The following is a 26,721-nucleotide window of genomic DNA, read 5'->3' as shown; positions in this document are numbered from 1 at the left end:
GCTGTGGAGGAGGCTTGGCCCCGAGTGGAGGCAGCAGTTTAACCTGAACAGGGTCTGTGGAAGGGTCACCCTGTGTGCTGTTGTGGGGGGCTGGATCAGCCTGGACAGAGCCCTGGGGGTCCCGAGGCTGACCCAAGGGCTGGGCGCTCCCAGATGACCCTCAGAGGAGGGTGAGCAGCCCCGGCAGGAGGCCTGGAGGGCACAGGCAGCTTCCAGCAGAAGCTGGGCAAGGGGGGTTGGGAGACAAAGGTAATTATCCTGAGGCTGAATTAATCCTAAAGAGTCAGTGGGAACCACCAGGTCAGACTGGGCGCTCACTGGCACAAGCCTGGGTTCGGTGAGCAGCGGACAAAACAGAGAGGCCATGTACACGCCCTGTGCTGACCATGTGCCGTGTGATGCTGCGCGGGCTACAGGCCCCTGCACACTGGGTGGGACTGGAGGGAGGGGAGGTTTGGGGGTGTGGAGGTGGAGGGAGAAGGCCAGTCTCTCCTTCCCCTTCCCACATGGGCCCTGAGCAGTCCCACTCCCCAGGCCCAGGTGCCCTCAGCTCTCAAACACCTGCACCCTGCAGGGACTGCCCGTCTGGGGGACCACCACCCCTGCTCCCAGGGCCTGGAAGTGATGCTGGTGTGTGTCTGAGGGGGGCTCTGGCCCCCACCTTGAGCTGAGGGGGTGTGACAGTTGGGGGTCTGAGACCTGACCCCCAGGGTGAATCAGGGCTTTCAGGGCCACCTGGGGTCAAGGGTCAGAGTCTGGCTCCCCAGGGCCTGACATTCCTACACCCCTTCTCATGAGGGCTGGGTGGGCCCAAGAACGCCTCCCATCGGGGCCTTTGCTGACTTGCGGTGTGGCCCTGGACCCTTGTCAGCAGGCAGCAGGACACTGTGCAGGATGAGGGTCCTCTTTATGGGATCCCCGTGCACCAACTGGCAGAAAGCTGAGCTCCCTGTCTCAGCATCCTCTCTCAGGATCCTCTGCATACAAGGGTCTGGGTGGGCTGGGCGGTGAACTGGGGGCGTGCCCTGTGACGGGGGCAGGTGCCAGCCTGGGCTCTGCTGTACTGGGCACTCAGGCTGGCTGGGTGGGCACAGGCTGCCAAATCGAGAAAGCACTGGAAGGCCATAGGGATGGACAGCGTCCGTGACTGGCTGCCCTCTAGTACACTGAGGCAACCAACCAGCTCCCCGAACCTGCTAGCATATGTGGACAGCAGAGAGATGGGGCTGCAGACGAAACCTGGGGAGACACAGGGAGCACCCCCCACACCCTGTGGGCCAGCTCTGAGTGGGCCCCTGGGCACCACCAGCATAGCCCCCACTCTCACCCCAGCAGCCTCCCTGGAGCCTCCCCATCCCTGCCTGGCCACCTCGTCCAGCCGCCCGGTGGCCTGCGCCGTTCCGGCTGCCCCAGCACAGCCCCCGTCCCTCCCTCCCTCCTCGGACACACGGGAGTGAAGACACGGAGCCAGAGCCCGGGCGCCGGCCTGAGGCCCCGGGCGGGCTGGGCTGAGGCAGCTCCCAAGCTGGCTGCAGGGCGGATGCAGAGGCTGGTGCAACAGCGACAGTCAGGACGCAGAGCTCTGTGCTTCCCTCCTGCCCACCCTCGCCCAGCTTAGCCTAGTGTGCATATCAATGATAGCCCTGGACGTCAGCCAGATGGACGTGGGCTCTGCAGGGCACCCCCTGCACCCCCCCAAAAGCAAGCCTGCGCCTCCTGGTCTCCTGGTCAGAGCCAACTTGTGCCAAGGTGGTGGGCTGCCAGGAACGAAAATGAGCTTCCTGCCCCTGGCGGTGTGCAAATCCCACTGGTGGCATTTTGTACTCTCATTCCAGACCCTCTGCCCCCAAACCCCCACCTCTCCTCTCAGCTCAATACCTGCAGAGGAAGGAAGGCTTGCCCAGGAGGGAGGGAACGCTCCCCTAAGCCCTGGGAGGCATCGGCAGGTCCTCTCTTCCCACTGATCCCTCCACCAGCTGGCCAGCGACCATCCCTCCTTTCTCCCTCAGTCGCTTTGCTGTTTTTGCAAAAGCTGGCCACAGCCTTCCCTAGTTTGTGGGACATTTCCTCCCATGGGTGATCTAAGTTTTTGGAGGGGAGGGGAGAGGACAGTTCCTCCCTCACCCCAGTCTCTGTGGTACCTCTCCTCCAGGCCCTGCCCCTGAATTCCAAGATGCCCTCTGATCCTGCTCCTCAGGGTTAAGTTTTTGCACCCACTTCCCTAACCCCATCAGCAATGGCTTCTCTTCCTCAGCTGCAGATCACCCATGTCCATCTTCTCCCCTCCAGACCCAGACTTGCTGGGGTCATCCCAGATCCTCGACTTCTCTTCACTAAGCCCCTACCAGTCTGGGGCTCCAAACATCTTCAGGGCCCATACCCTCCTGCCACCTGCTGAGCCGCGGCTCCCACTGTCCTGTCTTAGCAGCCTCCCAAGAGCATCCCCACCCCGCAGCCACCCTTGCCAACACTGTCACCCCAACGCTTTAGCCCAAGACCCTCACCCCGACAGTGCTCATTCTGTCCAGTGCTGGACACAGACCTCATGTGTCCAGGCCACGCCTGGCAGCCACCTGTGGCTGGTGGCGCTAGAGCCCTCCCAAGGAGACTGCAGAGGGAAGATGGCGCCATGCCAAGCCCATCTCTCCAGAAGCTTCTATGGCTCACATGAGAGTATGCAGCCTGCTGCTCAACCTGTCTTTAAAGCCACATCCCAAAGACTCTGCACCAACCGACCCAGCCACCCCTAGCACACTGATTCCCTGTAGACAGTTCGCCTGCACTGGCCGCCTTGGGGCTGAGACACGGTTGTGTGGACAGCCCCAGGTACCAGGACACATCACGTGAGAGGCCCAGGTCTGGAAGAGCAGGAAGGGCACTGCTTCCCCACCCCTCCCCTTTCCTTAGTTCTGGACCCTCCATCAGGCCTTGCTGGCAGGCTGGGGGTGGCCAGGTAGAGAAGGCTTTCCCAAGCAGTACTCTTCTCTAGACCACCGCCCCCCGGCCCCGCTTCTGTTCCCAGCTGCCATCCAGCCCTGGTGGCCACAGGGTCCCCCTGGTATGGCCTCCAGCTTGCTGGGGGTGGGAGGCACTGAGCACATAGAGGAAGGTTCCCTGGTCACTGTCCACACAGGAGCTCCAGGCCTTCCTCTCTCACCCTTCTGTCCGGAAGGCTCTGCCCCTGACTGGTCCCTGAAAGAGGGCCACACTTGATCATCCGGAAGAGTGGCCCCGGACCTCCCTTGCAGAGGACATTTCAACCGCAATCTCTTACCCTCCCTCCTAACACATCAACAGCAGCCGTAACCCCTCCTGCCTCCACCAACCCAACCTGCTTCTCTACCCCTCACCCACCACCCAAAGTCCCCCCCCCCCCATTTCAGGCAAACAACAGGGTCACCAAGGAGCCCTCTGTCACTTCCACCACGCACTAGGACCCAAAGCCGAGGGGCATCGCTGCGTACACTTCCTCCCTTGTTGGGTGGGAGGGGTTGGCTCCCCAGGCCTCCAAGGGGCTCCTTCGCAGGCGATGGAACAAAGGCTGGGCGCCTGGGTGCCCTGGACAGTCGCTGTGGGCCCCGGCAGAGCCCTGCGCCCCGTGGGGCAGGAGCCACAGCTAGCAGGCAGTGTGGAGATGCATGGGCGCCCGGCAGCACCGCGGGGACTGGGCGCTGGTGCAGTGCGCGAGGTGGCGCCAGGGGGTGTAGGGGCTGCAGCAGGCAGGCAGGGAGGCAAAGAGCAGTAGGGGGGCCACGCAGGGGAGGGGCGGGGGGGCTGCGGCAGGCGGGGCAGGGTGGGGGTGCGGGAGGAGGGCAAGCGATTGATGGGGAAGGGGCTTGCTGCAGTGGGCGAGGCAGCATAGGGGACTCTTGGGGGCTGCGCGGCAAGCGAAGGGGAGGGGGATGGGTTTGACGGAAGAGGAAGGGGGGCTTGCTGCAGGAAGGGGGCTGCGGCAGGCGCTGGGAAGCACAGGAAGGGATGGGGGTGGGGAGGGGTGTTAGGATGCTGCCAGGCAGCGGGCAGAGAGGGACCTGGGGAAGGGGAGGTAGGGAACTGGAGGGGAGAAGAAGTGGGGTGGTGCTGGGGTGCGGCGGTGATGGGGTGGGCATGGAGACTGGCGATGGGGCTCCTGATGGGAAGAGGTGGAGAAGGGGATGGGACGTGGAGGAGGGCCCCCATGCGCTTGTGGTGGGGATGAGGGTAGGCGCAGGACGGACAGAAAATGCGGCCAAGGCGGTGGTGATGGGGGACAGGGGTGGGGATGGGGATGTCGAGGCGGAGGGAGTGAAGGTAAGGGTGACAAGCCTGAGGATGGGGATGCAGGTGGGGGGCGGGGAAATGGAGATGGCTTGGGGCAGACGGCTGGCTGGAGACCCAGCCTGGATCCCAGCCCCGCAGACGCCACCCGCGCTGTGGCCCGAGAGCCCTGCGCGGCGGTGGCGGTGGCTCCAGCGGCGGCGTCCCAGGCTGCGGTGGCGGTGACGCTCCGGGCGGCGCGCGACTCCGGGTGCGGGCGCGTGGGGGCCTGGGGACCCGGCCGGGGGAAGGAGCAGGAGCAGGACCGGGCCGGAGGGCTCGGAGGCGGCGCGGGCGGACGGGAGCCGGGGAGGAGCTGCGGCCACCGCGGCGCCGGCAGCCCCGCCACCGCACTGGCGCGCACGGCGAGGGCGGCGGCTCCAGGCGCGGGGACGCGCCTCCTCCCGCAGCTCCCGCCCCGCCGCGCTCGGCACCGCCCCGTCTCCCAGGAACCCGCGGGCCGCCTGCCCGCGCCCCCTGCGGCCCACAGCCCCCTCGCTCCCCGCGGCGCGGCCCCTCCAGGGGAGGGCTCCCCAGCTCCGGCCGGGAGGATGGGATCGGTCCCTGCAGCACAGCCTGCGCAGGCCTGGGGCTCGCTGCTCAGGAGTTAGGGCCCATCCCAGGAGGCTGACTGGGGTCTGGGTGGGGCGGGGTGTCAGGTTTTTCCCTGGGGATGGAGAATGACAGCTGGCCACCTGGGAGCCCCTCTCCTGCTGACAGTGGCCAGATCCCCAATGCTGCCTGGGTACTCAAAGCCACCATCAGTTACCCCACATCCCCTACCTAACCCCCCCAGCCCCCCAGTCTCTCACCTGGGTGACCTCGGCCTCCATCCCCACTGCTGATGTCCTTCCCCTAGGAAACAGTAAACCCAGCCTGGGCACACAGTCCACCGGCCCAGCCCCTACCTCCTCCCTGGGCGCTGTCCCACACTGGTGCCTCTCCCTTCCTCCCAGGACACCAGGATACCTCTCACCAGTATCCTCTACTCCCTGGAGCCCTGGCTCTGGTCCTGCTTGCCCCTGGCCACCACTTCCCCTGGAGAACACCACCCTTGCACCCACTCAGGCCAGGCTCCTCTCAGCAGCGCCTCTGTGCTCCTGTCAGCCAGCCAGCCTGTGGGGATATGTACCTGGCAAGCAACTCTTGATCCAAGTCCTCTCTCTAAGGCCTCAGCATCTCTGGGCCCCAGAAGCCGGGGGTGGGGTGGGGTGGGTGGGTTCAGAGGTAACTCACAAGGCTGCTCTCTGTGCTGCCTGCTTCCTGCTCGAGGACCTCCTGGGCAGGCCACCCTGCCAGTGGCCACCAGGCTTGGGGGTGCCTTGGCAAGGCAGTGGGCCTCAATCACATGGTCACAGCTCTGGGTGAGAGGATGGGTCCCCTCCAAGTAGCCTCCCCAGCATTCAGCTTCAAAGTTCCCAGCTCATGCCATGGCCTCAGAACAAATCAGGATGAAGGGGACCCTGGCTTTGTGCTACTTAGGACCCTAGGTCTTGGCTGCAGGGCAGGGAATGCTTGGGGCCCAGGGTTGAGTGTCCCTGGAACCTCTCCCATCGGGCCAAAGTTAGCCCTGTTTTCTCATCCTGGGCCCAAGTTGGGCTGCAGAGAGCATTCTGGTGGGTATGTGCACAAGCCAGTCCCTGCTGGGGCTAGGCAGTGGTGGGGCTCTACCTACCCTCCCTTGGGGCCTGGGCCAGCCGAGGGGACCCTGTGACAAGTCCACAGGGAACAACCTGGAACAGCAGGAGGGAACAGAGCAGCTCAGAAGTCCTCTCAGCTGTGCTCCCTGCAAAGACACAGCGCAGGCCCACCCATCCACTCCGTGAATGCCCAACATGCAGAGGCGGCACAGACTCTCAGCTGCGCCAGAACCCCGAGCAGACCTTCCAACTGAGGAGCCCGTGGGGGCACCCTGTGACCTGGGTCTGCTCTCAGCTCAGGCCCCATAAATACTGGGGGCTAGAAAGACAACTGGGAAGGGGCAGAGGGCTCGGCTGATCCCCTGTGACCCAACCACTTCCCACAAAGCTTGGTAGCCATGTCCAAAGTCACAGCCAAGCTTGGCCTGGCATCCCAGCCCGTTGCCCCTACCCAGCTCATGACCTGCCACTTCCACTAACTCTGGTTCTCGGTGCCCTTCCCCCTGGCTCAGCCCTCTTCCCATGCCCACTCAGCTTGCCCTCCGGGAAGCCTTCCCCGCTCCCTCGGGCCACCGCACCTGCTCAGGCCGGCAGCCACCCCGGAGCCTTCCCTGGGTCCCAGCTGGCTGCCCTCCCAGGCAGCAGGAGTGCCACACTGCTGCTGGGAGCCTCCACTTCCCTTCTCTTGTCTCCCCGCCCAGCACCCAGGCCAGACCTGGGTCAATAAACAACTGGGCACGAGAGCCATACAGAGGGACTCTTTGTCCAGCGCTGCCATTCAAGGCTTAACCCCAGCCGGGCCCCAGAGTGGCAGTCTCAGACTTCCCTGACCTGACCCTCCCTGGGGGCCGCAGGACAGCCAGCGGCGTGCTGGGGCCGGGGGGGGGGGGTTCGGGGTGAGTTTGCTCCCCACAAGGGCTCCCTTGTTCTGACAGAGACCCGGCCACCTTGGCAGGAGATGGAGGATGGGCCTCCCTTGCCCCCATGTGCTGTAAGACCGCCCCTGATTCCAGTCCCAGGGGGATCCCGGAGCGGGAGGGTGGAGGCGGACGTGGGAGCAGGCATGCTCCCACCAACCCGGCCCGCCTTTCCCTGGGGACCCCGGTCCCCTTCCCTGGCTGCTGGGTGGCTTCCTACAGCCTGGGCAGCACCTCTGCCCGCTCTGCCCTGGCTGCCCTAGCGAGGGGCTAGAGACAGAGACCAGGACACAGGTAAACAGCAATTTTAGATAACCTGCATTATTAGTATAATAGAATATATTTATATATTTTTTAGTATAAAAGAATCTGGCCCCGAAGAACTGAAAGCAAGGATGGGAAGGGAATCTTGCATACCCTGTTCGGAGCTGCCTTACTCCTAACAGTCAAAAGGTGGAAACGAGCTGAGTATCCACGGAGGGAGGGATGCGTAAAAAAGTGTGGCCCGTCCACACAACGGGATATTCCTCAGCCATAACCAGGACCAAGTAGGACACCTGCTATGATGTGGATAAACCTCGACCCTGAAAATGTGCTGAGGGAGAGAAGCCAGACTTGAAACAACAGATCCTGTCTGACTCCACTGACACGAGGCCCCTGCAGTGGTCAGACCCACAGCGACACAGAGCAGAAGCATGGGCGCCAGGGGCCAGGGTGGCGGGGAGTCCGTGCTTCATGGGGACAGAGTTCTAGATGAGGAAGATGAGAACATTCTGGAGATGGAGGCTGGTGACGGGTCCAGGACAGTGCAAATGCAAGTAATGACCCTCAAGTGTACACAAAACCAGCGAAAGTGCAAGTAATGGCCCTCAACTATACACAAAATCAGCGAAAATGATTCATCTCTTCATGCACATTTTATCATCAAAAAAGCAAGCCCCCCCATATGTGTAACACATTTACACTAAATATGTGGGGCACACTTTCCACTAAAATCTTATTTGTTGTTTACTTCAAATTAAAATATTCAGGACAAACCTCTGCTGTAGGGTTACTCACTATCCCGAACACCAATTTAACTGGATAGCTGGTAGCTCTACCTGCTAAATCTGTCAGCCCTTCTGGGGGTGTGGGGAGAGGCCTCATGGAAGCCACACAGATTCCCTCCCTGCAATGATCAGTCACATGTCCCCCGCTGGGGTCCTCAGACCCATACCCCAGCCTCCTCAGAGAATACTGGACCTATCCCAATGAACAAGAAGATACCATTCTACCCATCTTACAGATGGGAAAAGTGAGGCTGGGAGAGGTTATGTGATTTGCTCAATGTTTCAGACCTGCTGCCTAATGCCACTGGCCCATGGGCCTCCCTGCCTTCAACGAGGTGGGGGAAACAGGAGCCTTGGGACCTGAAAGTCCCAGGTATGGACATGAGGCCTCTCCTGGAACATGAGGCCTAGTGGGCCTTGCTGGAGCAGGTCTGCCCACTTCTGTTGGGGGAGGGACACCTGGCTGGGTGCTCCTGCCAGCAGCACAGACCCACCACCACAGACAGCCCCCGTCAGGCCCTGCTGAGCACACAGAGGGCTCCCAGACTGGGGCCAGTCTGGTGGCCTCCCCAGAGGTGGAGCCCTGACCTCTCGTGGGTCCTGGGAGCGGGTGGGAACGTTGGGGACCATCCCATTCCCTGGCTTCTCCAGCTCAGTTTCTCAGGGGCCAGTCAAGCTGTAAGCATGTCAGAGGAGGGCCAGGGCCTTCAGGAAGGGGGGAATTCAGGTCCCCCAGGCATCCAGCATCTTGGCCCTGTCCAGCCCTGAGCAGCAGGCAGAAGGGCATACAAAGAGGCACACATTTCTGGACAGAGGTGGGACGGTTCTGCCCAGGGCAATCCTGGACCAAGGGGACAGAACGAGCTCCCTTCCCAGACAGTGGCCACAGGGATGCTGAGAAGGCCCCACCCCCTCTGGTGAGGAGAGGTCCCTCTAACGCAGGCCGTTAGACTCCAGGCCCGGCTCCAGGCCGACCGTGGGTGCAGGTCCTGCCGGCACCATCTCCGATCTCCCTCCAGTCTTACCCAGGGCCTGTGCTGATTTCTGGTGCCTCCACCCACAGTTCTCTTCTGAAAACTGGCTGCCACCCTCCAAGGCCACCCACAGTCCCTCGTCATGGGCTGCCCTCCAGGATGGGCCCAGCCAGCTCTTCCCGCGGTGTTCAACTACCAGTGAGCAGGGCAGGCCAGGCGGGAGCCTGTGTGGGAGAAGGAAGCGGCAGTGGGTAACTGAGTGAGGGCAGAACACTCCTCCAGACTAGACCTCTGCCGCTGGCCGGGGTCCTCCGCTTCCCCACCATGGCACCTCCCCTCCTGTACTGCTAGAAGGCTGGACTTGAGGACAGAAGGCCTATCTCCCCAGGGCCCTGCAGCACGGGCTCAGGCTGGGCACAAGAGGGCACTGATTCTCACAACTGCCCCGTGCGGCAGGCACTGCTATCAGCCCTCTCTTACAGAAGAGCACTGCGGGGCTCAGAGAGGTTCAGGGATTGGCTCAAGGTCACACAGTAAGTGAACGTGGAGCTGGCACTTGAACCCCAGCAGACCTGGTTTTGGGTTCCTCTGGAGACATGCTTCTTTCCTAACATGGTAGCCACTGGGAATGGCCACTGGATTCGAGGGACAGTGGCTCTGGGACCATGCTTGTTAGGCTAGCTTGCCATCTCCCTCAGAGCAGGGGCCTCTGCCTCGTGTGGCACTGCTGACTTTCTGCAAAGAGCCCGCTCCTCCCTTCCTCTTCTAGCTGTGGGCAGGGTGCTCTAAGACCTCCAAACAGCCCAAGGCAGGGATCCTGGAAGGGCAGCCCAGGAGGCTGGGCCCTGGGATGCCCCATGGGGAGGGGTCTTTGCTCTACAGCCCCAGGTTGGGGGTGTGACTGCAACCCCCCTGCGTCTGTCTGAATTCACTTGTTGGTTGTCTTAACTTCTGACTTATAAAGGAACACCTGTCGTTGTGGCCAGTGGACCTACGGCTCATGGGAGACCCCCGATTCCTGGCTGGACTCTGAGCCTGTGGCACGGTCTGTGGCTGGGTTTCGGCAGGGAGAACAGCTCCAGTGTGCAGGAGGAGCTCAGGGAGCACTTGCTCAGGGATGCAGAGAGACTCAGGCTTGAGTGTCCCCATCACCCGCTCCGCCCCCGCCCCCGAAGCCTCTCCCAGGTGCAGTCTCTTCTCTGTGCCGAGCCTGCGAGACTGTGTGCAGAAGCCTGCCGACCCTCCACAGGTGTCTAGGAAGCAGAGGAGTCTGCAGCGGATCACAAGGGCAAAGTCCGCAGCGATCAGAGGATGAGAAAACCAAGGTGTGGCGGCGCGCGTTGCGGGCCTTCCTGGGATCCACACGACTGGGCAGCACGTCCAAGACCCACTGGGATCGCCAAGTGGCAAGGAGCTGCCCACAGCAAATGGAAAGAGCTGTGAACGCATTGGCAGCTTCTCCTGGCGACCACATCCCAGACTCCTGCTGTTGCCGTAAACGCCGCATTTTGGTTAGAGGTGAGCACAGACACGCTGTCACTTTCTTGGCCACCTTCACCAATTCCTTGACTTCTTCCCCTGGGTCTCTCCACGCACCCCAGTTACAAACCCTCGCCTCCAATGACCTGCCTTCACACCTGTGTCCGTCCACCCCACCTCGCCCTCCTTCTACAGCGGACCCCACCACCCACCCTTCATGGCTGTCCCGCCCTGGGGAAAGACAGGTGCCCCCGCCCCGGCACTCCACGGGCCACTCCCTCCACCTTGCTCTGAGCTTCGCTTGAAGTGCTTCTCATGAGGGGCTGCTGGGATTTCTGGAAGCCGCCTCCTAGCTGTTTAAGAGTGTCCGACACTTCTCAGGGTCCCTGGCCACCCCAGCCCCACCCCTAAGTCTCTGGGACAACCAAAAATGCCACCTAGTAACTGCTCCTGGTCGGAAACACCACCTCGTCCTAGGCCTGGGGCTTTAGGGCTGTGTGTCTGGCCCTTAGCGGCCCTCATGTCCCCCAGCCCCCCAGATGCACAGCGACAGGGAGGTGCCAGTCCTTGGGTCACTTGGAGGGAGGATGCTGAGACAGCTGCAGTATTGGGCCTGTGGCGTGGGCAGCCCGCAGCAAGCCGGAGGAGGTCAGGGAGGGTGGAGCTGAATGACAGCCTCATCCTTTTAAAATAACTCTGTTGGTCCAGTGTGTCCCATGCTCCATGACAACCGGGGGTGCAAGCGATCATCTGAGCCAAGCCTGGCAGTGGGTGGCATCATCTCTCCCCAGGGCCCGGAGGGGCCCACAGGTGGGCGGGATGGATTCCCTTGGCCCCCAGAGCCAAGGATGGGCACTCAGGGCTCCGATCTTGAGGACACAGTCAGATGTCACACACAGCTCCCCATGGTGGCCCAAATGGCTCCACATGGCATCAGGCACCAAGGACACTCTCAGACACAGGGATGAGCCTGGATGGCTACTTGCAGGTTGGGAAGTGGGTCCTCAGGGTTGGCCTGAAGGTAGGCACTGGCCACTGAACCCCAGATTCTCTGCTGATGGGGAGGGAGCCTGGGGAGGCATCCTAGTCAGGACCCAGCTGCCCACCCGGAGGGAGCTGTGCTGGCCTGTCCCTCCAGGTGTTGGCAGCACTGGGGACTGACCAGCTGGGGTACAGATGAGGCTCAGATCTGACCAGGGTCTGCAGGCTCTGGACTGCTGAGTTTGGGATGGGCTGAAGGCCCCAACTGAGTTTCTTACTAGCTTTTGATCTTCTGGGAGGCAGAGCCCCTGGCTTTTCATCACGTGTTCCAGAGACCAGCAGAGGGTGAGCACACACGGATGAATGGACGGCAGGGTCGGGAAGTTCTTGTCCCCCCCCCCCCCCCACCTGGCCAGCCTCCTTCGTCCCTCACAGCGGGGCAGGGCAGGGGGGCTCAGGCACTTGGTGCTTATCAGCATGACCAGCTCTGACCTCAGGAGGCCCTCCTGTAATCCCAGTGGTCACAAGGGCATTGACTGGGCCTCATGTGGGGCTGTAGGTTTCCTGGCCCCTTTCTCTACTGGGCCTTCCCCAGGCCTCCCTCCCCTGACCATGAAAACCAGGGCCTATCTCTCCTTGCACCTGCGGGTGCTCTGGGGCCTCGACCCCTAGCTCTCTGTACTCTGGCTGACCTCATCCTTGCACTCGGGACCACCTACCCAGCACCCATGGGACAGGGCCACACAGTGTCCCCTAGTGCCCCACTGAGGCAGGTGGGCATGGCCTCTTCCACTGCTTCCCCCACCGCCCCACTCCTCTCCAGGGGATCCCTCTCACCCATCACTCAGTACCCACACCAGACGTCACTCGAGGGACAGGACTCTGAAATCTGGGGACTCCTTTCTGGGACCCAGTTTCTTCATCCACAAACTAAATGACTGGACCAGATGGTCCTCAGCCCGCCCTGCAGACACTGTGGGAGGGACCACCGAGCAAAGGACTAGAGGAGGCCAGGGCAAGGCTGAAGGAAGCAGGATCTTGGCACCTTAGCAGGTGGGATGGAAAGGCTCAGAGCTGAGGCTCCTGTAGGGCCCCCTTACCTGCCAGCTCCAGCCCACTTCCTCTATTCTGGTCCTTGGGTCCCCTGCAGGGCCCTGGGGGGAGCTTACAGCACAGCACCCCTCCCCCCACTGAGGGTCCCCTGCAAGGCCCCGGGGGAGCTCACAGCACAGCACCCCCTCCCTGTGCTGAGGGTCCCCTGCAAGCCGACCCCCCTCCACCCTGTGCTGAGGGAAGCTCTCCTCGGGGCTGTTAGCTGACCCTCCCCTAGCACCACTGCCCAGTGCTGTGTCTGGTTTTCTGTCTTCCCACCCTCAGCCCCCACCTGGCGGGTCCTCAGACAGCCTGGTCTTCCTTGTGAGACACAGCGGGGATGGCAGGCAGGGCCCCGGGCCTCTGGGGGGCTGAGGTCAGGGCAGACGGCAAGGGAGCAGGATTGATGGAGCCCCTCGGGGCTGCTCTGTCACCCAGCCAAGCCTCCAGAACCCAGGGAGCACTTAGCGCAAATGAGCAAATGAGCAGCGCCCCTGGGCTGCCCTCCACCTCCCTGCCGCTCCAATCCCTGCTCTGCCTCCTGGCCCTTCGGCCCCACTCCCTCCCCGCTGGCATTCCACGTGGGGGCTCGCCTGCCCTGAATGCTCTGTCCCCTGCTTGGGGGCCCTCCCGCTTGCAGGTGGGGACCCCAAGCCTGCCCGAGGAACACTGGTATCACTGGGTAACAACCACGTCAGCCAAGTGCCCCAACCCCACGAAGGTGGAAAGGCTGGCCCCCTTTGTTGCCTGCCCTGGTTCTGGGCCATGACACAAAGGCCACATGCTGGGGGCTCATTTAGGCACTGAATATCAGAATGCGAGGCCCCCCTGCCCTGACTGGGATAGAGAAGTTGAGGGTCACAGGGGCAGGAGACAAGCCACACACCCGGTGGCAGTCGGGGCCCGGACCTGTGGTCTCTAAGCGCCCCCACCCCAGGGATGTGCCCCAAGAAGCTTGCGGGTGGGTGGGGGTGCAGAGCAGGCCAGGAGTTGGCCTGACACATTGCCGGGTCACCAGGGCCCCTGAGCCTGTGGCAGACATGGGGACCTGGGAGGCATAGCCCTCTCCTGAGGGGCCATGGTCACAACACACCCAGGGCCCAGGATCACGTAAGAGCATGGAGCAGATGTGCCGGGCCACCGTGGCCCCTGATTCACATGCCATAGTCCTAACCTGCAGGATATGGGACGGTGCCCATATCTGAGTACACAGTCTTTGCAGAGATCACTGCTTAAAACAAGATCCCACGGGAGTCGGTGGGCCCCTAATCTGACAGGACTGCTGTCTTCACTTCTGTAGGGTGAAGTCTGGAGGCCGCACAAGGAGAAGGCCTGCAAAGAGGAAGCCAGATACCTACAGGCGGAGAAACCAACGCCAAGAATGGCCCACCCACCCCTGGAGACGCCCAGGGAGCTTGGAGCAGACTCTGCCTCTTGGCAGTGGGAGGAGTCAGCCCTGCTGCACCTGGATCCTGTGCTTTTAGCTTCTGCGCTGCCAGAAGAGAACCTTATGCGGTGTAAGCTGCTGGTGTGTCTTCACATGGCCCTGGGAAGCCTGTGCGCTCCCAGACCCCCGGCACCCAGCACAGGCCTGGCACACGGGAGGTGCCTGGAATCATTTCCTGCTGAGGCCTGCCCAGACTTGGGGAGCACCGCAGGGAGAGCCCCAGAATGTGGGCGGCTGGGGGATGCCCAGCGAAGTGGAGTGGCAGGGCCAACCCCCCCCCCCCCCCCGGAGAGGATGGAGCCGGCCATGTGCCATGGGTGCGCACCAGGAGGACCCACTTGGTGGGAGGGTGTGTGCCAGGAAGGTGAGCCAGCCAGGAGCTGTTGGGAGGTGACCCCAAGGCCGCGGGCAGTTAAGGGGATGGGATGAGGCTGACCTGGCCACCTCGGGGGCTCCTAGACCCACCTAGGACTCTACGATTCTTGCTGGGAGAGCACGTGTGCACCCTCCCACCTAGAGCTTCCCTGGCATCCACCGCCTGTCTGAAGATAGTGGAGGAGGCTGGTGGCCTGGACCCTGCCCCACAGTGCAGAGGACAAGCTGGGAGGCCAGGCCTGCCCTCATCTCACACCTGGCTACTGTGGGCTCCCACCTGGAAAGGTGGGATAAGGCCTGAGGTGGGATAAGGCCCCCATTTGTGCGCCTCTCCTCCCCAGGAGACTTCTGGCAGCTCAGGGCACTTGCCCAGGCCTGTCTTAGACAAACAGCGGCAAGAAAGGCGGCCAGCCACTGTGGCAGTGAGGAGGCAGGCTCCAGGGTGGGTGGCCTCGGGCTAGAGCACTCCCACTTCTGGGCCCGTTTCTTCTCCTAGATGTGGGCAGTGAACTGACCCCATAGGACTGTGCGGACAGCTGCACGTGATCAGGGATGGTGCCAGCAAGGAGACAGTGACCGGCAAGGTCTGAACTAGGTGGCAGGGTCCAGTTGCTCCAGGCCCCTGACACAGGTTGGAAACCCGTGTCTTGGTGTGAAACCACACTGCACCAAAGCAGGTCTTGGGAAGAAGACTCTGGGTTACGAGAGAGGTGCCCAGCCTCTCACTGCCCGGGTATGTCCAGGCCTGGGAGTGGTGGATGCTGGTCCCACGCCCGACCTGATTCCTGGTGGCCCGGGGTGAGCCCCTCTCCCGGCTTTTCTCCTGTCCAGGGCCGGCTGGGCAGACACCTGTGCCTGTGGGTGTGGATATCCCAGCTCGGGCCTGGACACGCCCACACTAGCCAACTGGGCTCTCCTCCTGGCTCTGACACCCGGCCTGCTGCCGGGCCAGTGTGTTCCCAGTCCCTCTCCCAGGAGGCCTCTGTGGCCCCAAAGGCCTTCCAGCTCAGGCTTACACTGTTCCTTCATTACTGCCAGCATGGAACCAGACCAACATCTCCTGTCTCCTAGGCTCACTCACCCCTGGATCAGGCATTTCTCTGTGACTCCTGGGGGACCCGGCCCAGTGTGGTACTGCTCCTGGCTGCTCCTTGCACTGGCCAGTAAGACACAGCCGGGCCAACCTATGTCCGCCCAGGGGTCACTTGATTCACGCCCTGGTGCTTAGGAACAGCCCTCGTTAGCAGGGCAGGAGCAGCACACCACGAGGCAGCTGGCCTTCAGCACACAGGCGTGGAGGACCAGGCGGAGGACAAAGTCCGGCTACATGGAAGGCCGATTCACCCACAGCCCTGTCCTGATGGAGACAGGAAGGCCAGACCAAAGGCTCAGGGGGAGTTTGGCTCACACAGGTTCCTAGCTGGCCTCAGAAACGAAGCCAGGCCCCAGAGAGGCATCAGGAAAAGACAGCTGATGGTCAGCTGTGACCTGGCCTGGGATTTCTATTCCAGGCCTCTGGACTGGAAGGGCTTGAGACCTCCAGAAAACTCGGGAGCCCAGGACTGGGGAGCAGTGAATGCCACAGGCTTTGGGGTCAACAGACTGGGCTGCCATCCCTAGTGGCCTGTCTCATGTGGCCTACGTGCGCTTAGCAAAGTTACATGGCTTCCCTGGGCCTTGGTTTACTCATCTGTAAGTCAGGTCTAAGAACACCTGTCCTCATCTGATATGTCAGGGAGACAGAAGCAGGAAGAAACATGCACTGAGTCTTGGTCCTAAAAAGGGCTCTCAAGCGTTGGACGCCGCTGACTGAGGGGGTCTGCCCGGGCCTGCAGAGCCTCGGGGCAGGGGTGAGCGGCAGAACACGCACCAGGGCCAGCAGGCAGTGCATAGGGCCAGCGTCCCTCCTGGGGACCTTCAGGGGGCTTGTGACTGTTCCTCTGTCATGCGTGAAGATGCAGAGGTAGAGAGGCCAAGCAGGGCAGGAAGCTGGCGCAACAGGACTGCCTTCTGAACCCAGGCCCAGGGAGGATGTCCCTCCTCTCGCAGGAGCACAGCACCATGTCCAGCAAGGAGCTCAGACCGTTGCATCATGCGGGTGGCCCTTGCGAATCCTGGCTCCCTTGGGCCTCCCCACCACGTGCCTCCCCCCCATCTCAAAGCTGGGGATGATGAAACCACAGGTCCTCGAACAGTGGAGGGCCAGAGTGGCGGCACAAGTGGGGGCCAAGGACAGCCTGGAGACTCAGTCCATGAGCCAGGTGTCTTGGGAGAGCCCCCAGCCCCCAGCTCAGGGACAGATGCTGGGTGGGTTCTCTTGGGCCCAGCCAGGATAGCCCTCCCAGGGGTGTGGGAGGCAGGGCTAGGACTTCTGAGGGCTTTCCCCTAGAATCCCTTGCCACCCCTGCAGTCAAAGCCGGTGCACAGAAGCGGTGGTTTCTGTCGATGGGCCCAAGTGTGGTCCCCGCTGTGGCTTCCACAGTCCACAGGAACCTTCCCTTGCTGGCAGGGGGGCAGAGGGGCAGCTAACTGGTTCTCATTGCATGGACAGGTCCCTTTGGCTTCCAACCCCCAGTGCTGGATCCCTAGAGTCCTCCCACTTTGCCCAGGCCCTTGGTCAGCCCCCACCCACCCTGCATGGCTTGGCAAAGAGCAGGACACAGGTGGGTCCCCAGACTGAAAACCTCCCTAGTGCCGGGAACTGGGCCAGCTTTTGTGGCTACGGCAGAGAAGTGTACAGACGGAGATGGTGCCTGTCCCCAGCAGCCCAGGAAGGATCAGAGCCATGCAAAGGACATCACTCGAGTGTCGGGAGGCCAGAGTAGCACTGAGAGATGTCCAGGAACCAGGAGCAAGCTGGGAACCAGGAGCAAGCTGGTCGGCACCGCTGGGCCTATGTGCCTGTGTGAGCCAGCATGGGGCTCGGCGTTTGCCCCATGCCCGGCAGAGGGGCCCCGGGCAGGCTTGGACTGGTGGCCCTCACTGGCTCTGAAGCACACTGGCCAGAGGGAGGGTTCCCCTGTGGCCTTACCGGGCTGCGAAACCCCCAGGACCGCTTCCTCCCCTGTGAAACAAGGACAGCTGTCATCACCAAATGCCAGGCCTGGCCGCCCCAAAATATCATAGGAAGTCCCAAACGGGAGCCGTGGGAGCCCCGACATTCCCCACTCTCACAAGCTCACCGACATTTCTGGTCCCCCAACGGAGGCTGGAAACACAGCCCGCAGACCCAGGGCCCTCTCCTTGCCTCCCTGCCTCCCCACCCTCCCCCCCTCCACCTGGGCCAGCTGAATCAGGGTGGCGACCCCAGGGCTGGGAGCTGGTGGCCGGGTGCCTGGGAGAGGAGACAGAAGCCAGGGCTCCCAGAGAGGCCGTGTGGCTCGGGGCCACCAGAGGGCGCCTGGCCCACAGAGGCCAGGCCCAGTTGCAACAGGAGGGGACACAGGGCTTGCTGCTGCCCCGGGAGGTCACCCTGTATCCTTTGCTCCACGTGGCGCTGGCACTCATCTCAGTGCCTGGCCCTGTAGAGCCCTCTGGAGTTGCAGTGCTCATGGGAGCTTTAGCTGCAGGGGGTCAGGGAGAGGAGTTCCTCTGAAGCTCTTGACCCTAGGATGGAGAAGGCATGGGGCGCCGGGAGAAAGGGGCCCTGGCAGGGAGGACGGTGACCCTGTCCGGAGTGCAGTCCCCAGTGTTCCAGGCCCGGGGGGGGGGGGGCAGCACTCGAGCCCTGACTAGCACGATGCTAAGACAGCTGCTGAGCAGCCATCCTCCTCCACCTGGACAGACAGACAGACAGCACCCCATGTGCACCCATCACACTCACAGACTGAGATGCACTTTGATTGCCCTGGATCCCTACTCCACTGCGTCCAACTGAAGGGGAACAAAACTCAGCTCCCAGCCCCAGGCCAGCCCCACCTCTGCATCCCGTTTGCCCCACTGTCTCCCAGTCGTTGGCAGCTGCCCAAACTCTGCCACTCTGTCTCTCGGCCTAACCAGGACAGAGGCCTGTGGATTCGAGTAAGTTTAGGATGGTCCCTAAGGACACAATGGCCAAGTGGCAGTGGATACAAGAAAGAGAGGCACAGGGGAAGGCTTCCATCCAAGATCTGGGGCTTGGTGGGAGCAGTGGCTCAGTGGACCTTGAGACCCAGGCATGGGGCAGGATCCAGCAGGAAGGCCAGGGACACCCAGGCAAAAGTTCCTGTTTGTGCGGGAGGAGGGGCAGTGGTGGGCAGAGGGCCCTGAGCTGGCCCCAGGCACCCAGGCATGTCCACCTGTCCCACCAGAGAGGCAGTCCTGATACTGACAGGAACTCTCAGCAGAGGGAGACACAAGAAGGCCTGCTTTGGGGTCCCTGTGGAGTGGGGGGCTCTCCAGAACATTGGAGAAGGGGCAGATATGTCAAAGGATCTCTCAAGGCAGCTCTCTCTGTTTCCGACCTTCTGGGGGTCAGGGGGTCAGAGCCTGGCTGCCTTCCTCCCTCTCCCCAGAGAGGCAGGGCCATGGGCCTCACAATGTTCCACACCTCTGTCATTCAGAATTTCTGCAGCCGTGGTCATTCCTCGTCCCCCCGGGGTCACCATTTGAGCAGAGCTCTTACTTGTACACGCCTGCCTCTAGTTTGGGAGAAATCCCCTCCCTGGAGGAATGCTGGTCTGCTCTGCTGCTGCTCCCCGGTCCCAAGCACACCACACAGTACCCAGCGCGCTTCCCCACACGTTTGCAGTTTGAGGAGCCTGGGGGTCGGGGTGGTCCTTTGGACACTGTACTCCACCCCCCACCCTCACATACGCTGGCTCCAAAGCTCCTCCGAGGCTAACAGGGAGAGGGTGAGCAGGACTGAGGGGAGCTGCAGGCCTGAGGATGCCTGGGAGGGTCGATGCTCTTACAAAGAAAAGACATGGCCCCTGGGCAGAATCCAAGGCGCCGACCACCTGCAGCTCGACTCCCGGCCACAGGCAGCCCGGAGTGCCCCGCCAGCGGGCCGGCGAGCACAAGTTCCCCAGGCAGGAATCCGTGCTTACAGGCATTCCCGCTCCAGGTGGCAGAGGTCGTGCCTCACCCCCCACCCCAGGCACCGGGCTGGCACTCCACCTCGCAGGGGCCCCACTCCCGCCAGGAATGGGGGACCTCTAATTGAACCCAGCTAGGCTGCCGCTGCTGGGGATCCCACAGGAATCCTTAGGCCCGACCGGAGGTGGCTCCCGGAGAGGCCCTAACAGCCAACTGGGAGTCCCCAGCCCGAGACCCCCGTCAGCGGCGCCCGGACAGCCAGCCCCGCAGCCAGCCCAGCGCGCCCCGGGGCTCCGACTCCCGCCCGGCCACCGCGCAGGGCCGAGCCAATGGCCGAAGACGCCCAGCTCTAGCTGTGGCCCTGGAGGACGCTCCCCGGCGGGGACGGCCCGGCCCACAGCCCCACGAGGACAGCTCCGCTGGGGAAGGGGCCGGTGTGCATGCTGGGGGCTGGAGGGCGGCAGAACAGAGCGCAGGAGATCCGGGCGGCACTTGAAAGCGAGGGCCCGAGGGGTGCAGACGAGCGAGGTACAAGCGGCGCGATCTGGGCGCAGGGCAGACCAGGGGAGAGCACGAGAGCGCAGAAGAGTCCCCGGACACGCCGGGGTCCGGGGGCCCCCGGGCCGCGCCCTCACTTACCCGATATCTCCGCCTGGGGCACGTCGCTTAGGCTGAAGCCCTTGGCGCCGTAGATCTGGCGGACTTCGCTGCAGCTCCGGCTCTTGCTGGCAGGGTCCCCGCGGGCGCAGGCGGCCAGCGCGGCGGCCGCGCAAAGCAGCCACCAACCTCGGGCCCGCAGCTCCATGGCGGGGCCAGGGCGCCCCGGCCGCACGCCCGCCCGCGCCTCTCTCGGATCCCGCCCGGGGCCGCGCAGCCCTCGCCCGCGAAGGGCAGAGCCAAGGTCCCGGCGCGTGCGGCTCGCGGTCCGCAGGCGACGGCGGTCGAGAAGGCGGCGACAACAAAAGCCGGCGGCGCGGTGCGCGCGGGGCGCGAGGTCCGGCCGCTCGGTCGGGCGGCACAGAGAGCGGCGGGCGAGCGCGCAGTCCCGGCTCGGCACCTCCCCTGCGGGCGGCCCGGCCCCTCGGCAGCCGGGGAGGGGGCGGGGCGGGGCGGGGCGTCAGGGGCGAGCAGGGGAGGGCAGGGGCGGGCAGGGGCGGGCAGGGGCGGGGCGCGACGCGGGGCGGGGAGCAGCGCGGTCGGGTGCGGTGCGGGGCGCGACGCGGGGTGCGCCAGGCGCTTTTCCAGCTCCGCGGGCCCTGGGCCCCGAGGGCTCGCGCGAAGCTGCGGACGGCCGGAGGGAGGCGGGGCCGCCGGGGAGCGCGCGGGCAGTGGCGGGGTCCCCGGGGGCGGGTCCCCCCAGTCCAGCGCCCCGGGCGGCCGCACCCCCTGTGGGGGCGGGGGCGGGGGCGCTGAGGCAGGGCTTCCCCCGCCGGACGTGACGTCACGCCGTCCGCGCGCCTATCAGGGGCTTCCCCGCCCCCAGCCGAACTGGGCCTCCCTCCGGTCTCCGCCTCCCTAGCTCCCGCCCTGCCTCCGTGCACCCTGGCTGCGCGCCCCGCTCGTCCCCTCCCGCAGCGCCTCCTTCTCTTCTGCGCGCCGCCCCCTCTTCTCCTGCACCCCTTTACCAGCCCCTCGCCCCCTACGTCCACTGCGGTCGCTACCCCCCCCCCCCACGGCTCCAGCTCACACCTGAGGTTTTTGAGGGGGCGGATGGGGGGCTGTGCGCTGGAAACTAGCTGGGAGACCAGACCCCACCCTTCCCAGCCCTGCAGACAGGCGGCCGACGACTTAGTTATTGGAGACTGTCGGCGGGCTTTTGGTCCCTCCGCGTGGGTCCCGGAGAAACAAATGTGACCGAGGCAGAACGTCCCTATTGGCTTGGGGCGCTGGGCGGTGGCAGGTAGCCTCTTGGGCCAACAACGGGTCAGGTAGCCTGGGACCTGAGGCGAGCATGCAGGCCAGAGGGCTTGACAGGGAGCTCCCGGTGAGGCTGGTGGGACTGACAGGCCCCGTGCAGGCTGGTGCAGTGAGTGGGCAGCGCCCCTAGCTGCAGAGGGAACCGGGCATGCGGGGGTCGGGTGGGGGGAGTCTGTGAAAAGGGAGGTAAGAAGACCAGGACGCTGGTGTCTGGAGGGCTTCTCTGTTTCTTTCTTACCCAGGCTGCTGGGCCTCTTCCCTGGCCTCCCGCTCTCCCCACTGCCATGTGGGCAAAGGCCTCAGAGACCACCAGGCCATGAACCTGGATGCCTAACTGGCAGAAACGGGAGGAAAGCAAATAATCTGGCACCCCTGGTGGTACCCCTGAGGAGGACCCTGAGATGACTGGCAGCGTGGCCCTGAGTGCCTGGACTTGGACCTCCCTGCTGGGAGCAGGCCCCTGGGGTGCCGCCCACACCTCCCTGCCTGGCCTGCAGGGTGGTGGAACCGCCATCCCTCCCCTGCCTCCCTGAGGGACTGACTCAGCTGCCCCAGAAGGGGCCCGGGGTCTCTTCCCAGAGAAGGCTGCTCCCTTCACCCAGAGACACTGAGACATTGTATGGAGGGAGGCTGTGCGGACCCGACCCAAGTATACAGACCTCCTGCCCTCCCCACGCACCTGCTGCCTCATCGTGTTAGTGACTCATAGAGCCCCCAACCCCCCTACAGCGTGCACATACACACAGGCTTACTTCTTGCCCACGCCTGGCACAGCCGCCTGGACACCTCTCCCTGCCATACCACATGCCTGCCTGGCGGAGGCCACCCCTGGGAGGGTTAGGAGCACTGGCCCAGGCCAGTGTCTGTAGGAGCTCACCTCTGGCCGTGGCCATGTGCTTCCAGGTCTGGTGGGAGCCAGGACTGAGGCTTCAACCTGCTTGAGGGTCTTCCTGTCTTGTTTTGGTGATCACTGTTGCCACCTCTTAATCCAGCCAGACTGGGAAATTCCTCAGGGTGGGGTCAGTGTCCAGGGTATTGCTGGGACTTCAGACAGCAGTGTGGCCAGAAGGTCCACGGGCCATGCTTCTGTGGCAGGTTTCCAGGATGGCCCAGCTGGGGTACCTCCAAGGTGTGGCATGGCTCCATCCCCTCGAGAAGGGCTTCTGGCTCCCTGAATCGCTGCAGTTAGCCCTGGGGGCAAGGAGAGGAGCTGAGACGGGGCTTCTCTGTGGGGGTTGGCACGTGGCCAGGAGGGCCATAGGGCCGCACTTGCTGGAGAGCATTGATGACAAGGAGCAGGGAGGCTGAGCGCAGGGGGCAGCCGGCAATTTGATTGTAGACATGTGACCCCTAGGTGGTCACTGCTAGAGGTGGCTCTCCCGAAGGCTGCCGATGTGGGGACGGGGGCTGTGGGGGCATATTGTGGGGGAGGTCCTGGCTGCACCCCGGAATCCCTTGCCATCTTTCTGTCCAGTTTTCTGCCCCACAGAGCCTTCCTTGCCCCCCTCCCCCCACCAAGGGGCATATTTGGGTTTTACAGACCTGAGCTCCATCCCAGGTCATCTGCTCCGAGCAGCTGCCTCACGTGCCAGCCAAGCCCTCTTGTTCCTGAGACCCAGGCTGCCTCAGTGGGCCACCCTTCCTGCCAGATGAGGGATGCCCGTCAGCCAGGCCCGGGCACAGCTTGGCACAAGCAGCTGGGGGCATGGGGACCAGGTCCGGGTCACACTAGGGAGGGACCACCTGAGCCTGCCAGGTCCGTGTCACCCTGTTCACCAGTCCCCCCATGCCATCACCCACGGCCTCTGTTGGCTGGGCAGGAGCTGCAGTGGGGTTGGGGGGGTTTGCCAGGGGATCCCTGGGGGTGAGGGTGCGGGGCTGACAGAGCCCTCGCTGTGTGTGCCCCTTGGCCCAGCCACGGGGATGGGGTCACCCCTTCCTGCTTGGGGTGTCGGCCTGTCCGCCGTGTGGGTGCACACGTATGGCAGCAAGGTGGAAGGTTCGAGGGGGCCATTTGTTTGCCCACTCATAAAAACGAAAATTGCCTGGGTCCTTGAGCCAGCAGCATGGGACAGACACTGGATTGGCCCTGCTGCCAAGTGAGGAGCTGGGAAGAAAGAGGCCATTTAGGGTCATCTCAGTGGGGCGCCTGTGGGGTCCCCCACATTTCCTCTTCTGGAGGAACGACCCAAGTCCTGGAGGGCATGTGTTGCAGCTCAGGATCCCTCTGCCCTCCGCTTCCTGCCTCTGCTTAGGAGGACCCTGGGCACGTGGGGCCCCCGATTTCGACCTAGGGGTGTGAGCCCATTGGCGGTGCTGCTGGGGAGCAACAGGGTTTTTTCTCTGTTGGGCCTCATGATTACTTTTGGTAACCCCGCAAGCAAGTTTCCAAGTAGACCAAACAGTCAAAAGTTGCTTCCAACCACGTGTGCCTGCTCAGAATGTTATTGCTAGCTGTGTCCCCTGACAAGGGCCGAGTCCTGCTGGTGATAAGATGCATGAGGTCAGAGGGCACAGGGCAGGGGTGACTGGGCTGGAGCACCCCGATCCATGGGGGCCCTGGGAGGTGGTGTGATGCCCTGGGTCAGAGCAGAGGACACAGGGTCCTGTAGCTCTGGAGGACGCTAGGGACCCTGTTGGGGGGAGGGACAGCCTGCTGGAAGCAGTGGGCACAGCAGGGCGTGGCTGATGGACAGGGTGTGACCCTGGGCCTGGGTGAGGCTTGGCCGGGCAGGGCTTTCTGCAGTGGCACTCAGAGTCCCTGATGGATAGAAGCTCAGGCTGGCGGGCTCTGAGTGCCTCTGTAGGACCCTGGAGACAGGAGGCGAGCTGCTCTCTGGCCTCCACTGCCCTGCCTCAGGATGGTGGCATTTGGGAAGAATGCTTTGAGTCTCTCATGTCAACTCATTGAACTGTTCTCTTGTCCTTAGGAAGGACCTGGGCCCAAGACCACCCCCAGGGATGGCTTCAGTGTGCAGTCTCTGAAATGTGGCTTTGGTCTGGCCCTGCTGGATAATCAGTGGGACTCTAGAATCTAGAATCATCTACCCCCTCCCCCCCACCCCCCACCACTAAGCCTAGGCCTGGTATGCACTCCAGAGAAGCTCAACTCCGAGTCCTAGCTGCACAGCACCCTTGCTCCCCAAGCTTGGCAGGCGGCCCTTTGGGGCAGCATCTGGGGGAAGTATTCTGCAAAGGTGGTCCTACCCTTACCGAGCCCTGCCTCTCTCCAAACCCCAGCTGGGGCAGTGGACTTCAAGGCAAGGCTCCCTGGCAGCCTGCTGGGCTCAGCAAGCCCTTTGATCCTCCAGAAGTCTGGGCATGCCTCTCTTATCCATGGCCAGGGGAGGGAAAGCCGATGGCGGTGCAAGGCTCGGTCACCCACATGGGGCGGCGGCCGGCCACACCTCAAGGAGGAGCTGTTGGGGGCGGTTTCTCAGGTCTGAGCACACACCCAGCCGGAGGACAAGGCCCACACACTCAGCTCTGGCCTGGGGCTGGTTGCGGTCTTCCCCGGGCTGCCTTCCCCTCTCTGGCTCCTGGAGGAAGGGGGAAGCCCAGTCCTGGGGTGCCCAGGCACAGGCTGACATGTTGGGACACAGCGCCCATTTGCCCGGCGCACAGACAGGTATGCCTGGCCCCCTTGGGCGCCCGGGCCTCGGAAGCTCGCTGCTTTCCTGCTGGGCTGCTGGTGCTCCCCTCCACACACCTCCACGGTCCTGCGCTCTGTGGCTTCTCAGTGTGCCAGCCAGACCAGCTCCAATCACAGCCCGCGGGCAGAGCAAAGCCGGGGAGCTTGGTATGGCTCTGCATTAGGTCTGGCCTGCTCCCGGTCTCATGGCTGGCCCGACCGTCCGTTAAACCAAACCAAACTCTTCACCATTCTCCAGACGTGTGTGGATTACCCCCAGAACTTCTCTCAATCTCAGGGCAGGCCTGAGAGGTGGCCTCCAGCTGCAGAGGTTGGGAGCTGAGGGTCTGTGTTTCCCACAGATGTGGCTCCTGAAACCTGGGGGCGGGGGAGTCACTCTTTGCTGGGTGAGGCCACCCACTGTCCTTTTATCACCCTTCCCAGGGTGTGGGCAGGCCTGCCCCCAGCGCATGCATGGTGTCCAGGTGCCCTCTGAAAGCCCAGTGAAGGACATCCCTCTGGATGAGCTGGCTGAGGACAGGGCGGCCCAGGCACCAGGCCCTGTCCTGCCCATACTGTGGTAGCCAGGGGTCCACCTCGAGGCTGGAGGAGGACCTGGTTTCTGCTTGTCATTTTTATTTTTTTTTATTTTTTATTTTTTTATTTTTTTCCACTTGTCGTTTTTAAAAAGGAACAAACCAGCATCTAAAACAAGCTACTTCCTTGTTTTTAAAGTACCATTGTTTAAAACTGGGTGAGCTGGGTCTGGCTAGATGCTCCCTGGTGCTGGGCATGTGACAGGTCTCAGTGGCAGCCGTGTACCCCCTGCTGTTGGCCTCAGGGCTGTCCAGCAGCATCTGGGTCTGGCGGGAAGTCTGCTGCCTTGGCACGTGCAGAGTGTCCCACCGCTCTCCACGGTGTCTGAGGCGTGACCTCATGTGGTCAGCCCCAAGCGCTTTCTGAGATCCTGCAGGTGTGGGACTTGTGCTTACCTCGTGGGCCTAGATGCCGAAACCTGAGAGACTTGGTGACTCCACGAGGCCACGTGGCCACTGAGCTATGCTCAAGTAACCGACCTCCCTTCCTGACCTTTGCTGTTCCTGATGAAGGGGCCCTGGGATATGGGGCTGTTGTCCCCAGGGTCTTCCTCAGGGAGGCTGCCAGAGAGCGTGAGGGAGTCGAGGTGGGAAGCCCTTGTCAGCCAGCCCTGGAGGAGCAGAGAGCAGTAAGGTCCCGTCTCTGTCCCCCACAACAGGCCAGGAGCCACAGGGGCGGGCGGGGAGGAGGAGATGGCTGTGGATCCCGGGGCCTTGCTGGCAATTCCGAGCAGGGGCAGGGAGGAGGACCTGAGGAGGACCCAGGCCAATCTCGGGCCCCATGAGGCTCAGAATAGCCTGCACTGTAGGAGGCTGGCTGGTACAGGGCAGAACCGGGGTGTGGGGAGGAAATCTGGGGGCTCACAGCGAGACCCTTCTTCGGAGAGGGGTCCTGCCAGACGAGGAAGAGCTTGCCACCTTGGCACAAGTGAGGCCGAGTCCTGAGATGGATCCTGAGGGGAGACACTGACAGGTGGAGATGAGAGAAGGTTCCAGCCCCCTGTGGCAGGTTGAGGGGAAGTGCCGGGTCTGCCTGTGGGTGTGTGTCTGTACAGCAGTAAAATCCTGCCAATGGGAGGGGGCATCTGATGCTGACCCACCAGCCCACCCCAGGGACACAGGGCTGAGGTGGGGAAGTGGGACCCCTGAGGCCTGCGGGATGGGGCAGTCTTTTCAAGATAGGGCCAGGCGACTGGCCTCAGAGGCAGGGGAGAGGATGGGGATGGTCTGACCAAGTGGGTGAGGGAAGTTGGGGCCCCCCAAGCACATCTCCATGGATAAAGGAGGCAGGGAGCCAGAACCAGACACAGC

The 26,721-nt window shown here is 63.1% G+C and overlaps 1 protein-coding gene across 1 annotated transcript in view; it reads right to left on the bottom strand.

Moving 5' to 3' along the window:
* Window positions 1-20,340, bottom strand: part of GPC1 (glypican 1) — a 28,360-nt gene extending 8,020 nt beyond the window's left edge. The window contains exon 1 of the mRNA XM_046018184.1: window positions 19,906-20,340. Within this exon, the coding sequence (XP_045874140.1) occupies window positions 19,906-20,071 (166 nt within the window). The 5' untranslated portion in view covers window positions 20,072-20,340. The remainder of the gene's footprint in view (window positions 1-19,905) is intronic.
* Window positions 20,341-26,721: the final 6,381 nt, after the last annotated feature.

The sequence above is a fragment of the Meles meles genome, chromosome 9 (assembly GCF_922984935.1).
Source record: "Meles meles chromosome 9, mMelMel3.1 paternal haplotype, whole genome shotgun sequence".
Lineage (NCBI taxonomy): Eukaryota > Metazoa > Chordata > Mammalia > Carnivora > Mustelidae > Meles > Meles meles.
This window is presented reverse-complemented; position numbering and strand designations above follow the sequence as displayed.